The following is a 12,319-nucleotide window of genomic DNA, read 5'->3' on the forward strand; positions in this document are numbered from 1 at the left end:
AAGTCAAACAAACACAGATATATTGAACCATAGATATCAATTCATATTGTCTTCATTTTAAAAGGTTAAATGTTTATTAATTAAATTGAAAGTAATATGTAAACTGATCGTGTTTATATTGTAACATTATTATGAAACATTATAGAACAATATACACATTGTACGGGTTCTATATGTTTATTTGGGTTACCAGCAAAAATACATTAAAGCCACAACTAGTAAACAGAGTACAAAAGAATGGTATACATATCAAGTTACAAGAATGCAGAATTTGTTCCAATAAAAATATAGGTGAGTGTTAACACAGTATAAAGACTAATTACTTAAATAAATTTTATACAGTGATTTTTCATTTATGGTAAATGATTGCGAAAAAATAAAATTGAATATAAAAGAACTATTACGTTTTTATAGAATGATTGCATTTATAGGTTCTAACGATGACGCTTTTTAATCAAACTTACATTTAATAGGTGTAAAATGAAGAAAAAAATAATAAAGGTCTCTTGTTCTTTTTATGTACTTTATCAAGCACAACACTCATATTCACAACTATCAGTACAAATAGGTCACTATAATTTGTGTTAACATCAAAATACTAAAATATTTTACAATGTTCAAATAATGAATGTGTCTTCATGTCCGTAAATCATTTTCGTTACTATTAAACATTTGACTCATTACGGATGTTGACTTCTTCGATCTTGTTCATTTCCTCTTACTTAGATGAGTAGAGTCTTTTCATATTTCTCTTTTCTTATTTTTCTTTTGGTTGATCACTATACTCGGTTCATTCGACCAATCCATCATCACTGAGTATTCATCTGAGTCGTAATCTTCTTTGGTTTTGTTCGGCGCTGGTGCCCTCTGTCTCATGTTAAGATATTTAACTTTACCTAGTAGATAGGCGATAGCACTGATACAGATCAGCAAGAGGATTGATAGTATCACTATTATAGCTACTACAACAGATGGGGTCGATGTAACAACTAGTGGTTCGGGACTATCTGAAAATAAACAAGTGGACAAGTCAAATGCAAGGTTAGATAGCCAATGGCAATAATTGATAGTGTTAATTTCTATACAGACATCGATGTTATATACAAATGGCTGTGTCATTATTGTTTCAGTTTCATAATATTATGTCACACGATAGATACCATGCGTATCATTTGGGTTAAGCGATTTTAAAATGAATTGTCTGGTCAACATAATTATGTGGGTACAAACAAGATAGCTATAAGGTATAATAATAAGAACATAACGAAACTACATTGTTCTCGATTTCAACCGATTGCTTCAATTTGAAAGATAAAAATTACCTTGGAGTCCGTTTTTTTTTTTTTTTTTTTTATTTTGACTTTTTCCCATCGTTCGCATCTTCCACTCGAAACTTCATCTTAAGGTGGCTCGCGGGTCTAAATCAAAATTTTATTTTAGTATAGGATTTCGCTATATTTTTTTCTACAAATGAACTTCATCTTATACTTAATAGAAAAATAAAATAAAAAGCTGTGGTCACCGTTAATTTAAGCTCACAATCTGCTTTTTAAAGAAACATACATTTTTGTAAAGTTACTTTTTTTTGTTGAACTAATAGCAGAAAAAAGGTAATATCGAAATAAGAAAAGAACTAAATTACAGAAATCGCTGAAATTTTACAAAACTTTAGTTTAAGTACAGCTCATTTGAAAATAATTATAAAAAAAAATATAGGTCACCGATGAGTTAAAAAAGATAATATTTCAATTTCATTTCCATAAAATGACATTTTTGCACCAAAGGGAGATAATTTGGAGCTTTTTCAATGGTATTTTCATTTTATACGTCATCTGTCAGGGGCCAACACAAATTTTTTTAATGATTTTTGTACCATATGATAACGTAACAACTAATAAAGGTAATAAATAAAATTTGTAATGAAAAATAACTGTTTGATTTTTTTCCGAAGTTTTTATACCCGCGAGCCTCCCGGTTAACTAGTCAATATTTCCGTGTTACCCAAGAATTGCCTTGTTGGGGATGTATCTCGTGTTCGACTTTTTTTTCAGAATGATTCAGAGACATGTTCCTCGAAACAAAATATAAACTTAACAATTTTAAAACGGAAATTCCCTTAACGAACGGTCAAATCAAAACTAAAACACATCAAGCAATGCATGGAAAACAACTGTCATATTTCTTACTAGGTACAGGTATTTAGGATAAATATATGTGCTTTGTTTAATTCGGAAAATATTTAAAACAAAGCTTTATTAACTCATTTCAGAGTGTAAAAATATTTTGTAGTTCTAATAACCATTCCTGCCTTTTTGGTAAATAAAAACAACACCTAAAAGACATGAAACGAAATTGTTAATATGATTATAATTAGATGTATGATGACAAGCGATTGGTTTTCTAGTTGGGACTAAAACTGTCTCTCACTTATTTTCTGATTAATTCCTTGCGAGCAGCAATTAGAAGACATTAAAAAAAAAAAAACGAATAAAACACCATTTTCAGCAATACCTGCATATATCTAGACAGCACCTTCTCCCTAGACAATCAAGATCTTTCAAAATATACAAAGGGAGTTATCTATTGATGTTACTTAGTGAGACTTTGTTAGATCAGTAACAAACGCTTACGAAGTTAGATTTTTGTGCCATTTTACATGCATGCATATATACAAAAATAGATAAATTTAGATCTATTTGGCTCCATAATTTGTTAAAAAGTAAAATGACAGAAATACTGAAATCAGAGGAAAATTTAAAACGGAAAGTTCTTAATCAAATGGCAAAATCAAAAGCTCTGACGACAATCACATTCCAGACTTGGTGCACACATTTTCTTGTGTAGAAAATGGTGGATCGAACCTGGTTATATAGCGCTAAACCTCTCACTTTTTCGACAGTCGCGTCAAATTCCATTATTATTGACAACGACGCATAAACAAAACAAACAGACATAAAGGGTAAAAAAGACAAAATTAGAGGTACAGCAGTCAACATTGTTTAATATTGACCTTTAGATGTCTTTTTGGTTTATGTGGTGTAATTGGCTTGCTGTCTGATTAACTATATCCACAATCTTTGTAAACAAATCATACTTACTGTAGAAAACCCTCGAGTCAGGTGTTGTGTTTATATTTGAGCAGTCACATTTGTCTGCTGTTAGACGAACGTTTTCTGGTAGAGCGGCCCCAGCATCTCCACTGCCTTCTACGACATCACGGTTACTGACTATGTTGTAAGCTGGCAGTAAACCTTCTGATTCTATGCTGTGGTCATCTAATGTAAGGGAGCAGTATACTGATGAACAAAGCAATACCTTCAATAAAAGGACAATCGTTATTGCATGTGGGACAAATTAATGGATGGTCAATGTTATTGTACAGTCAGTGGGTATATTCCCAAACCTAATTCACGACAAGAACCTGTTAATTAGTATTGTATTGTACTCTTCTATACACTGGAACGACACGTTATTTAAGTAAGGATTGTATGTGGTAGCTAACATGCAAGCTAACTTGTTATCCTACTCGCGCACATTATTCTGACTCTGAGCCGACCAGTATTTGCTTTTACTGATGAATGATGCGGGCTTATGGGAGAAGTTGCAATGTCAAGATAATTTGTCCCTCGTGTCCCCAAATGAGCTCGTGTTATATTACAAGAAAAGTCGAAACAAAGTGAGGTTGTTACTTATACGCAAATGCAGCGGCTGTCTTAGCACATTGTAGTGTGTATCCTTATGTTTCAGTGATTTACTTTGATAGTAACATATTTCTCGTGAATAGTTTACACTCTTGGATGTCACACTAGAAGATCTGGTAGGATGTCACACTAGAAGATGTGGTAGGATGTCACACTAGAAGATGTGGTAGGATGTCACACTAGAAGATGTGGTAGGATGTCACACTAGAAGATGTGGTAGGATGTCACACTAGAAGATCTGATAGGATGTCACACTAGAAGATGTGGTAGGATGTCACACTAGAAGATCTGATAGGATGTCACACTAGAAGATCTGAAAGGATGTCACACTAGAAGATCTGATATGATGTCACACTAGAAGAGGTGGTATGATGTCACACTAGAAGATGTGGTAGGATGTCACACTAGAAGATCTGATAGGATGTCACACTAGAAGATCTGATAGGATGTCACACTAGAAGACCTGAAAGGATGTCACACTAGAAGATCTGATATGATGTCACACTAGAAGAGGTGGTATGATGTCACACTAGAAGATGTGGTAGGATGTCACACTAGAAGATCTGATAGGATGTCACACTAGAAGATGTGGTAGGATGTCACACCAGAAGATCTGATAGGATGTCACACTAGAAGATGTGGTAGGATGTCACACCAGAAGATCTGATAGGATGTCACACTAGAAGATCTGATATGATGTCACACTAGAAGAGGTGGTAGAATTTCACACTAGAAGAGGTGGTAGAATGTCACACTAGAAGAGGTGATAGGATGTCACACTAGACGATGTAGTAGGATGTCACACTCGAAGATGTGGTAGGATGTCACACTAGAAGATGTGGTAGGATGTCACACTAGAAGATGTGGTAGGATGTCACACTAGAAGATGTGGTAGGATGTCACACTAGAAGATCTGAAAGGATGTCACACAAGAAGATCTGATATGATGTCACACTAGAAGAGGTGGTAGGATGTCACACTAGAAGAGGTGGTAGTATGTCACACTAGAAGATGTGGTAGGATGTCACACTAGAAGATGTGGTAGGATTTCACACTAGAAGATGTGGTATGATTGCAAATCAGACAACTATCCAACAAAGTCTGTTTTGGATCTCAAATCTATACTTATCTTGACTACAGCAGAGTAAAAATATTACATGAAATGAACTCAAGTTATATAAAGACTAAACAATGTCAACCATGCAGCAACTAAATGTCCTTCTTTATTTATCAGTTGGTATTTTCTTTGTTAAGCATTTTCCAAGTATCTGCCTTCTTTCTCGAGTGATTGGATGATTTAATTCTATATGCAACAAGCTAATAGTAGTTTATATATTTCTAGAAATGTCAAACGCAAAATTTTACTCTAGCAACAATTTAACTTTAATTGGGGGATAGGTGGTTTTTTTTTCGAGTCTATATATGACGTGGAAAGGTAACACATGCCCACCGAAAGCGAAAGCAAATTTACAGATGTAACATTGTTGGGTTGATGTTTAGACGAGTTGTATATATATAACGCAATCATAGATTGAACGTAGTTTTCAATTTAGATTTGTTTTTATATATATATATATAAGTACGTCTGAGTCAGTGACAACCCTACAAGTATATATATGGAAGTGTTTAACGACCTTGACTGGCTTTTCAGCCCTCGCACAGTCGGCTCGGTGCCCGAAGGCGTTTGGTCAGCTTCAACATATGTTGATGCCGTGGGTCAGGAACAAGTAGTAGAGGACGCAATATGTAGGCCGCAATCTTGGTTTTGAAGAGTTGTTTTTGGTTTGTTGACCATTTTGTTGTTATTTCTTCACTAACGGCTGCTTTCAGGACCAGTTTGGTCAGCTTGGCAGCCCGCTATCCTCGATGATGGAGTACTGGTAGATGATCTCGGACGTAGTATTATAGATGACAGGAAGCGTTATCAAGACCAAAGCCGCGAGGCAGTGAATTGTAGGTCGTATCACCCAACGCCTAGGATACAGCTCTCGGACGTTAATCGGCATAACACTGGACCCATGATACAATGGTTTTGGAGAGCATGTTAACGCGGGTACGCCAAGTCTGATTTTTTTTTCACGATCATCTGCTTGACCAGAATATTTTTTATGATCAAATTGGGGATTGAAGTTGAATTGTCGTTGCCTTAATTTTATGAGTGTCAAACACCTATTTATCATAGACTAGACTATACAATGGTAAGATAAGTCCTAAAATAGAATAGAAAATCGTATTAAAACTCACGTATTGCAGTAGGATAAAGATAAGTTTTTGTTGACTCATCTAAAACTTGAAAAAGTCACCCTGAAAGTAACAATGTAATTGTGTTTATATTGGCTGTTAAAACAAACCACAACATAATAAAACATGTAATACAACTAAAATAAATTGAAATACTACATAACAACTAATTAATGTGATTGTCACGAAGCTAGAACACCTGTTCTATTATTAGAGACTTTGTGTTAACCTCTAAACGGTTTTTTTTTGTTGGTTTTTTGTTGTTGTTTTGTTTCTGTCCCATTGACGTTTTCACGGTGACACATTAATATATAAATCATATTTTATTTCAGCAGAAATTGGACAACCCTGCTTGACACCGGGCGGTAATTTTATTAGTATGAATGGTAAAGTATTGAGCAGTGTGTGTGTTGTTCGTTTTCTCAGCCTTGCTGATTCATGTTAAATTCATTAAACTGTTTAAACTTGGGGCAATTTAGATTTTGAGATATTGTTAAGACATCTGTCTTTTGTTGAAAACTTGTGTTAACTCAGAATCATTTTATGTGTTTTTGTGGGTTTTTTTATTTGTGTGTTGTTTGTGTTGTTTGGTCACTGTTTCGTGGATGTTCATCCTTTATATTTATATTGGTCTGTATGCATGTTGTATGATTAACGCAACAAGTATCAGTGTTTGTGCATGCCTCTAGAATCAGAAGACGAACCACCGAAAATTCATACAGGCTCATAGATGCATTAAGCGTATAACTTAAATGAGCATGCGTTTCTCTAGAAGGACTAAGAGGCTGGCGTGCGAGCGTATTAATTAAATTGAATGAAAAAAAAACCCAAAAAAACAGATTTGCAATTTTATTTTTTTAATCAACATACTCATACTGTCATTATTCTCATCAACCGAAATTAAACTTGTTGGAAAGGACAGACATTCATAACAAAAATATAACATTGAGATATCTTCAATAATCCTGTCTTCAGAAAATTATGAAACACCTATAACTGTAATCCTTACATCCTCAATCGTTTAGTGAGGCAATATCCCAACCCATAAAATCCCCTTTATTAATCCATATCCCTCAAAATCCCTGGCAACAAGCCTTGTTCCTAAAATCCCTGGTATCAATCACAAACCCCTAAAACCCCTGGTGTATCAATCTCTCGCATCTTTTATCTCCCACAAACTACAAAGTTGTATAGTATGCTGACAATGCTATTACTACAGTTTAGAGGACGAATCGTGTTTCCTCGTTAAAATGAATTTGTCTTACATTCATAAAAATATTATTATTTTAATTTTATTTATTTATACATTTGCAAAGGTAATTCATATTCAGGGAACACAATTAAGTGCATTGGTGGTTTTCATACCTAATCACCTTAAATTCCGGAACGGAAATTCAAAATCGTAACATTAACATTGTTAATTTGAGAGCTAAATCGTGACTAACCTTTAAAGTCAATATTCTCATCAAGATGAACCCTCCTCCACTTGCCTTCAAATGTCGTCTTTTAGGTAGAACTGATGTAAAGTCCAGTTATTCTGTGTCATTAAACACGACAAGGTTGACACTTTTTAGAGAATGACTGATTTTATGAATTGACTAAAAAATATGAGACATAAATCCAGGTAACAATATCAGTATGTAATAGCTGTCAAAAAACTGTCAGAACTGTCTCCCAGCAATCATTACATACTAGGACATGTAAAAGGTCAGGCGTAATCATATCTAATGATGTACAAATCTGTTGATAAACCGTACAATTAGAAACGGGTCAAATTATTAAAGTACATTAAAAAACATTTTGCATCTATATTGGATTATTAATTTTGCATACTGTTTTAAAAATAAAAGTGGAAATGTAAGATTTAAAATAAATTGATTTACTATCATAAAGGTATTACACCTTCTAGCCTTAGAACCCTACATCAAACATATATGAGATATAAGAGAGAAGAAATAAGGACACAAGAATGTCAAAACAATTACAAAGCAAAGTAATATATCTGCCCAACATTTCATGCACCGTGAACAAAATGTTCCGGAAATCTGAAAGAATATATAAGTTGCAGACCTGAAATTAAAAAACTTTTTTTAAAGGGGCAAAACCCTAGAACAGGAAAAGTGACAGCACCATAATTCAAACATTATATGTGTTTTATGGTAATAAGCATTTTGTATAATTTTCATAACATTTGGTTGAGGCAAACTAAAGTTAGAGAACTCAAAACAAATTTTGTTTTTTAGGCAAGTACATGTGTATGTACACATGTAAAACTTAATGCCCCCTTTTGCTACAGGGGGGCATACAAATGGTGAATATGTTCATGGGACACTGATGCTGACATATAAAATTTAAAAGGGCAAAACATGAGAACAGTAAAAGTAATGTCTGTCAAATTCTAACTTGATCTGTATTTTATGGAAATATTATAATTGTGTTTAAGTTTATATAATATTAAGTTAAGGCAAACTTGAAGTTAGAAAATAGAAACCAATTTTGGGATGGTCCAGGACAAGGGCAAAATTTAATGACACTTCCAGTGGCCATTACTAGTAAGTGAACCTTCGGCTGATTAGTTTTCACTTTATTTTCCATCTTTATAAGTTTCATTACCATAATTCAAAGAAAAATCAATTAACCATCCAGAAATAATTTATTTTAATTTTTCTTTTTTCAGTAAGTGATCTTTCCCTTTGGTTGATTGAAAGACTTTAAAACGAATAACTGAAACCTCAACTTTTTGACTTCCAATATGTATATGATTTATTACAATCCGTTAAGGGAAAGTTCATTTACTATCAAGAAACATTTTTTGTAGAGTCAAATCAAAGACAACAAGACTTCCATTTGAAGTATAATGCAGCATTACCAATTACTACTAAAGACAGAGTAGGAAAGACCAAGAAATTTCTGAACTGTAGTGTTGACAAAATTCTAAATCGTTAATATTTCAATAGTACTTTTTTCTGCTTTGTAAACAATCTATTAGCATAAACTAGTGCATGTACCTTAAAAGATATTTAGAGCTACAAAAATATGACTAAATATTTATACACTCAAGTCACATAAGTATTTAAAGATGGCCCTTGTTTATAGCTGATTACAGTATTTAATCCTAACATCTCATTATATCCCCCTTATGATTTGATATCAAAAGTGATTCCCATCCCCTAGTCAACTTGTTGGACAGAAAGATACAAGTTAAACTGTGAGCTACTGCTCACTGATGATGCCCCATGCAAGTGGATAATCTTAATTGTGTAAAAATATGCAAGTGTTTGGTAAACAGGAAATTTTTGAGTGATCAATCAGAAAATGCATCACCCGGTATAAGTCTTATATAAACCCCGAAACCAAATTTCAGAAATCCCTGTAATGTAGTTCTTGAAAAATGCAAAGAAATATTTATGGGAGGGACAGACTTATGCAAAGATGGACTGACAAAGGTAAAACAGTATACCCCACCTTTCTAAAGCTATTCTCTCTAATGATGTTGAATCAGCCTCTTAAATACCAAGTGTTTAACAATGTTAAAGACTGTCAGAAAAAGTATTGACCACTTCTAATCATGTCTGTAAATTTTGTTCCTTAATACATGTCTACCATTAACCTCCTTAGTTTGATGCATGATAATTCTATAAAAGTATACAAGGACAGCTTGCCTTAAGCCAGTCAAGGTCGTTAAACACTTCCATATATATGCCTTATGCCAATATCTTTTTATTTTCTTTCAGATCACACCAATCAGAAATTTTAATCTAATCGATACCAATACAAAGTCTTGTTAGTACTTAGTATTAGACTTTGTACCTAATAGATACCAATACAAAGTCTTGTTACCTAATAGATACCAATACAGTCTTGTTAGTACTTAGTATTAGACTTTGTACCTAATAGATACCAATACAAAGTCTTGTTACCTAATAGATACCAATACAAAGTCTTGTTAGTACTTAGTATTAGACTTTGTACCTAATAGATACCAATACAAAGTCTTGTTACCTAATAGATACCAATACAAAGTCTTGTTAGTACTTAGTATTAGACTTTGTACCTAATAGATACCAATACAAAGTCTTGTTACCTAATAGATACCAATACAAAGTCTTGTTAGTACTTAGTATTAGACTTTGTACCTAATTGATACCAATACAAAGTCTTGTTAGTACTTAGTATTAGACTTTGTACCTAATCGATACCAATACAAAGTCTTGTTAGTACATGTACTTAGTATTAGACTTTGTACCTAATCGATACCAATACAAAGTCTTGTTAGTACTTAGTATTAGACTTTGTACCTAATAGATACCAATACAAAGTCTTGTTAGTACTTAGTATTAGACTTTGTACTTAATAGATACCAATACAAAGTCTTGTTAGTACTTAGTATTAGACTTTGTACCTAATAGATCCTTGGGTAAATAGCTATGGTTTATATCTCAAAACACAATCTCAGACAAATTTTGAATGGATTTACGCTAGTTAATTTTTGGGGCCCTTTATAGCTTGCTGTTTGGTGTGAGCCAATGCTCCGTGTTTTAACCGTTCTTTGACCTATAATGGTTTACTTTTAAAAATTTGGACTTGGATGGAGAGTTGTCTCATTGGAACTCACACCTTCATATAAATATGGTTAATATCTCGAACACAAACTTGTACAAATACCTTAGTTCTATCTCTGTTGATGTTGTTGATCAGAGAAAATAAAACAAAGATGTTCTTGACATATTTTATTATAAAATTCCAATGACAATTCATTGTTAAGGATGACAATAGGTTATGTTTGTTCCACAAACTATTTTGAAAAAAAAATGAATTACTAAATTTGTAATGCTACAACCTTAATATGACTTAAATGTTTGACACAATAATATATTAACCAAAGTCCATTACCAGTAATGGACATCTAACATTACCATCACTAACAATCAACTTTTCATAACATGTGAACAAATATGCTTAGACTTGGTTTGCTGAAATCAAATGTAACAAAGGGAGATAATAACTGAAGAATGACAAAAGGGAGATAACAACTCCTGTAAGAATGACCAAGATTGATAACCTTCTTTACAATAAAAGAAGATCAGGCACTGTAGAACTTTCAATGCAGATTTGGTTGTTATTCTTAATCAAATTTACTTTAAAAAAACATTGTTCTTAATAATTTTTAGACTGTGTATTCCAACACAAAATACAAAATTCATAAACAAATATTGTAAACCTCACTTAAAACTTTTAAATATGACTTTTTTAACCATGGCAAAATTGTTTAACTAAATCAGCTTAAAATGAAACCTTACATTTGAAATAAATTTTCAGCTGCGAAACATTACTTGTGGCTGATATTGTTTGGACTTTTATATATTGATATTGAACATAAAATAATAAAACAAATTCTAATATATTCTTAACAAAAACATTAAGGTATTTGCAAACCTTCTGGTACTTAAATCACATATTGCTAATTAATATATATATAAAAAGGCATTTATTTACAATGAAAAAATTGTTTTTTAAGTGAACTCCAAATAAAAAAGAGTATTTCTTTCACTTTTTTTTGCCATTGATAAAACAACCATAATGTTTAACACTGGAAGTATATTTCTATAGGAAGACCAGGAGTAAATATATTTTGATCTCATTAAATTTTTTCAATTTATGTAATAGAAGTAAAAGGTACACCAGTGAGTTTAAGAAGACCCTTACTATTTACTTATATACAGTCTATGTATCTTTCATGCACAAATACTTACAAATTATTTAACATATCTACATTAGGATTTGAGGGCACCCAAAACTACATCAGTGATAAATAGAATAGCCATTATGCTATACAGAGAGAAAGGTGTCAAAATAAGTGTAAAATATTTTCCAGAATCTATCTATTTATCAAAATATATTTGATAACTTTTAATGATTATTTCATAAAATTTGTTTCAAAAAATCTGAATACAATAGACATGTAAAATCACGACAATATAACAGGGTCAATAGTAATATTATTTCAATTTCCACTTCCATTTAAATATCAACATAGAATGTGTTTATTGATTTCTGGAGAAACCTGTTCATTTATTTCACCATAAACAGCTAATTTGCTATAAATTTAAGTATATTTTTTCCATGATATCAATAAAAACATGTTTTCTTTTTTTAAATTTTGCATAAAAAATTATTTGTTTCTGTCCTATTTTTGCCAAACAAGTAACAAGATATTGTACTTTGAACATCACTTCTATCCAATATCATTTCATTATTAGATTAACCAATAAAGATATAGAACCACTAATTCAGGCCCAGTGCGAAAGAACATACATGAAAGTAGTACATATTTAAAACAAAATAGTTCCTATGCATAGCTGAATCTTTGTCAAAAG

At 32.3% G+C, this 12,319-nt stretch overlaps 2 protein-coding genes across 2 annotated transcripts in view; both read right to left on the minus strand.

Moving 5' to 3' along the window:
* Positions 1-12,319, minus strand: part of LOC134715605 (VWFA and cache domain-containing protein 1-like) — a 157,500-nt gene that overhangs the window by 108,770 nt on the left and 36,411 nt on the right. The window lies entirely within an intron of this gene.
* LOC134715695 (uncharacterized) lies at positions 21-7,629 on the minus strand. Its single transcript, XM_063578049.1, has 4 exons — positions 7,388-7,629; positions 5,946-6,005; positions 3,099-3,315; positions 21-1,007 (listed from the first exon to the last, which is right to left on the minus strand). Exons 2-4 carry the CDS (start codon positions 5,982-5,984, stop codon positions 742-744), a joined length of 522 nt encoding a protein of 173 aa, XP_063434119.1. The 5' UTR covers positions 5,985-6,005; positions 7,388-7,629; the 3' UTR covers positions 21-741.

Source organism: Mytilus trossulus, chromosome 1 (assembly GCF_036588685.1).
Source record: "Mytilus trossulus isolate FHL-02 chromosome 1, PNRI_Mtr1.1.1.hap1, whole genome shotgun sequence".
In the NCBI taxonomy this organism is placed as follows: domain Eukaryota; kingdom Metazoa; phylum Mollusca; class Bivalvia; order Mytilida; family Mytilidae; genus Mytilus; species Mytilus trossulus.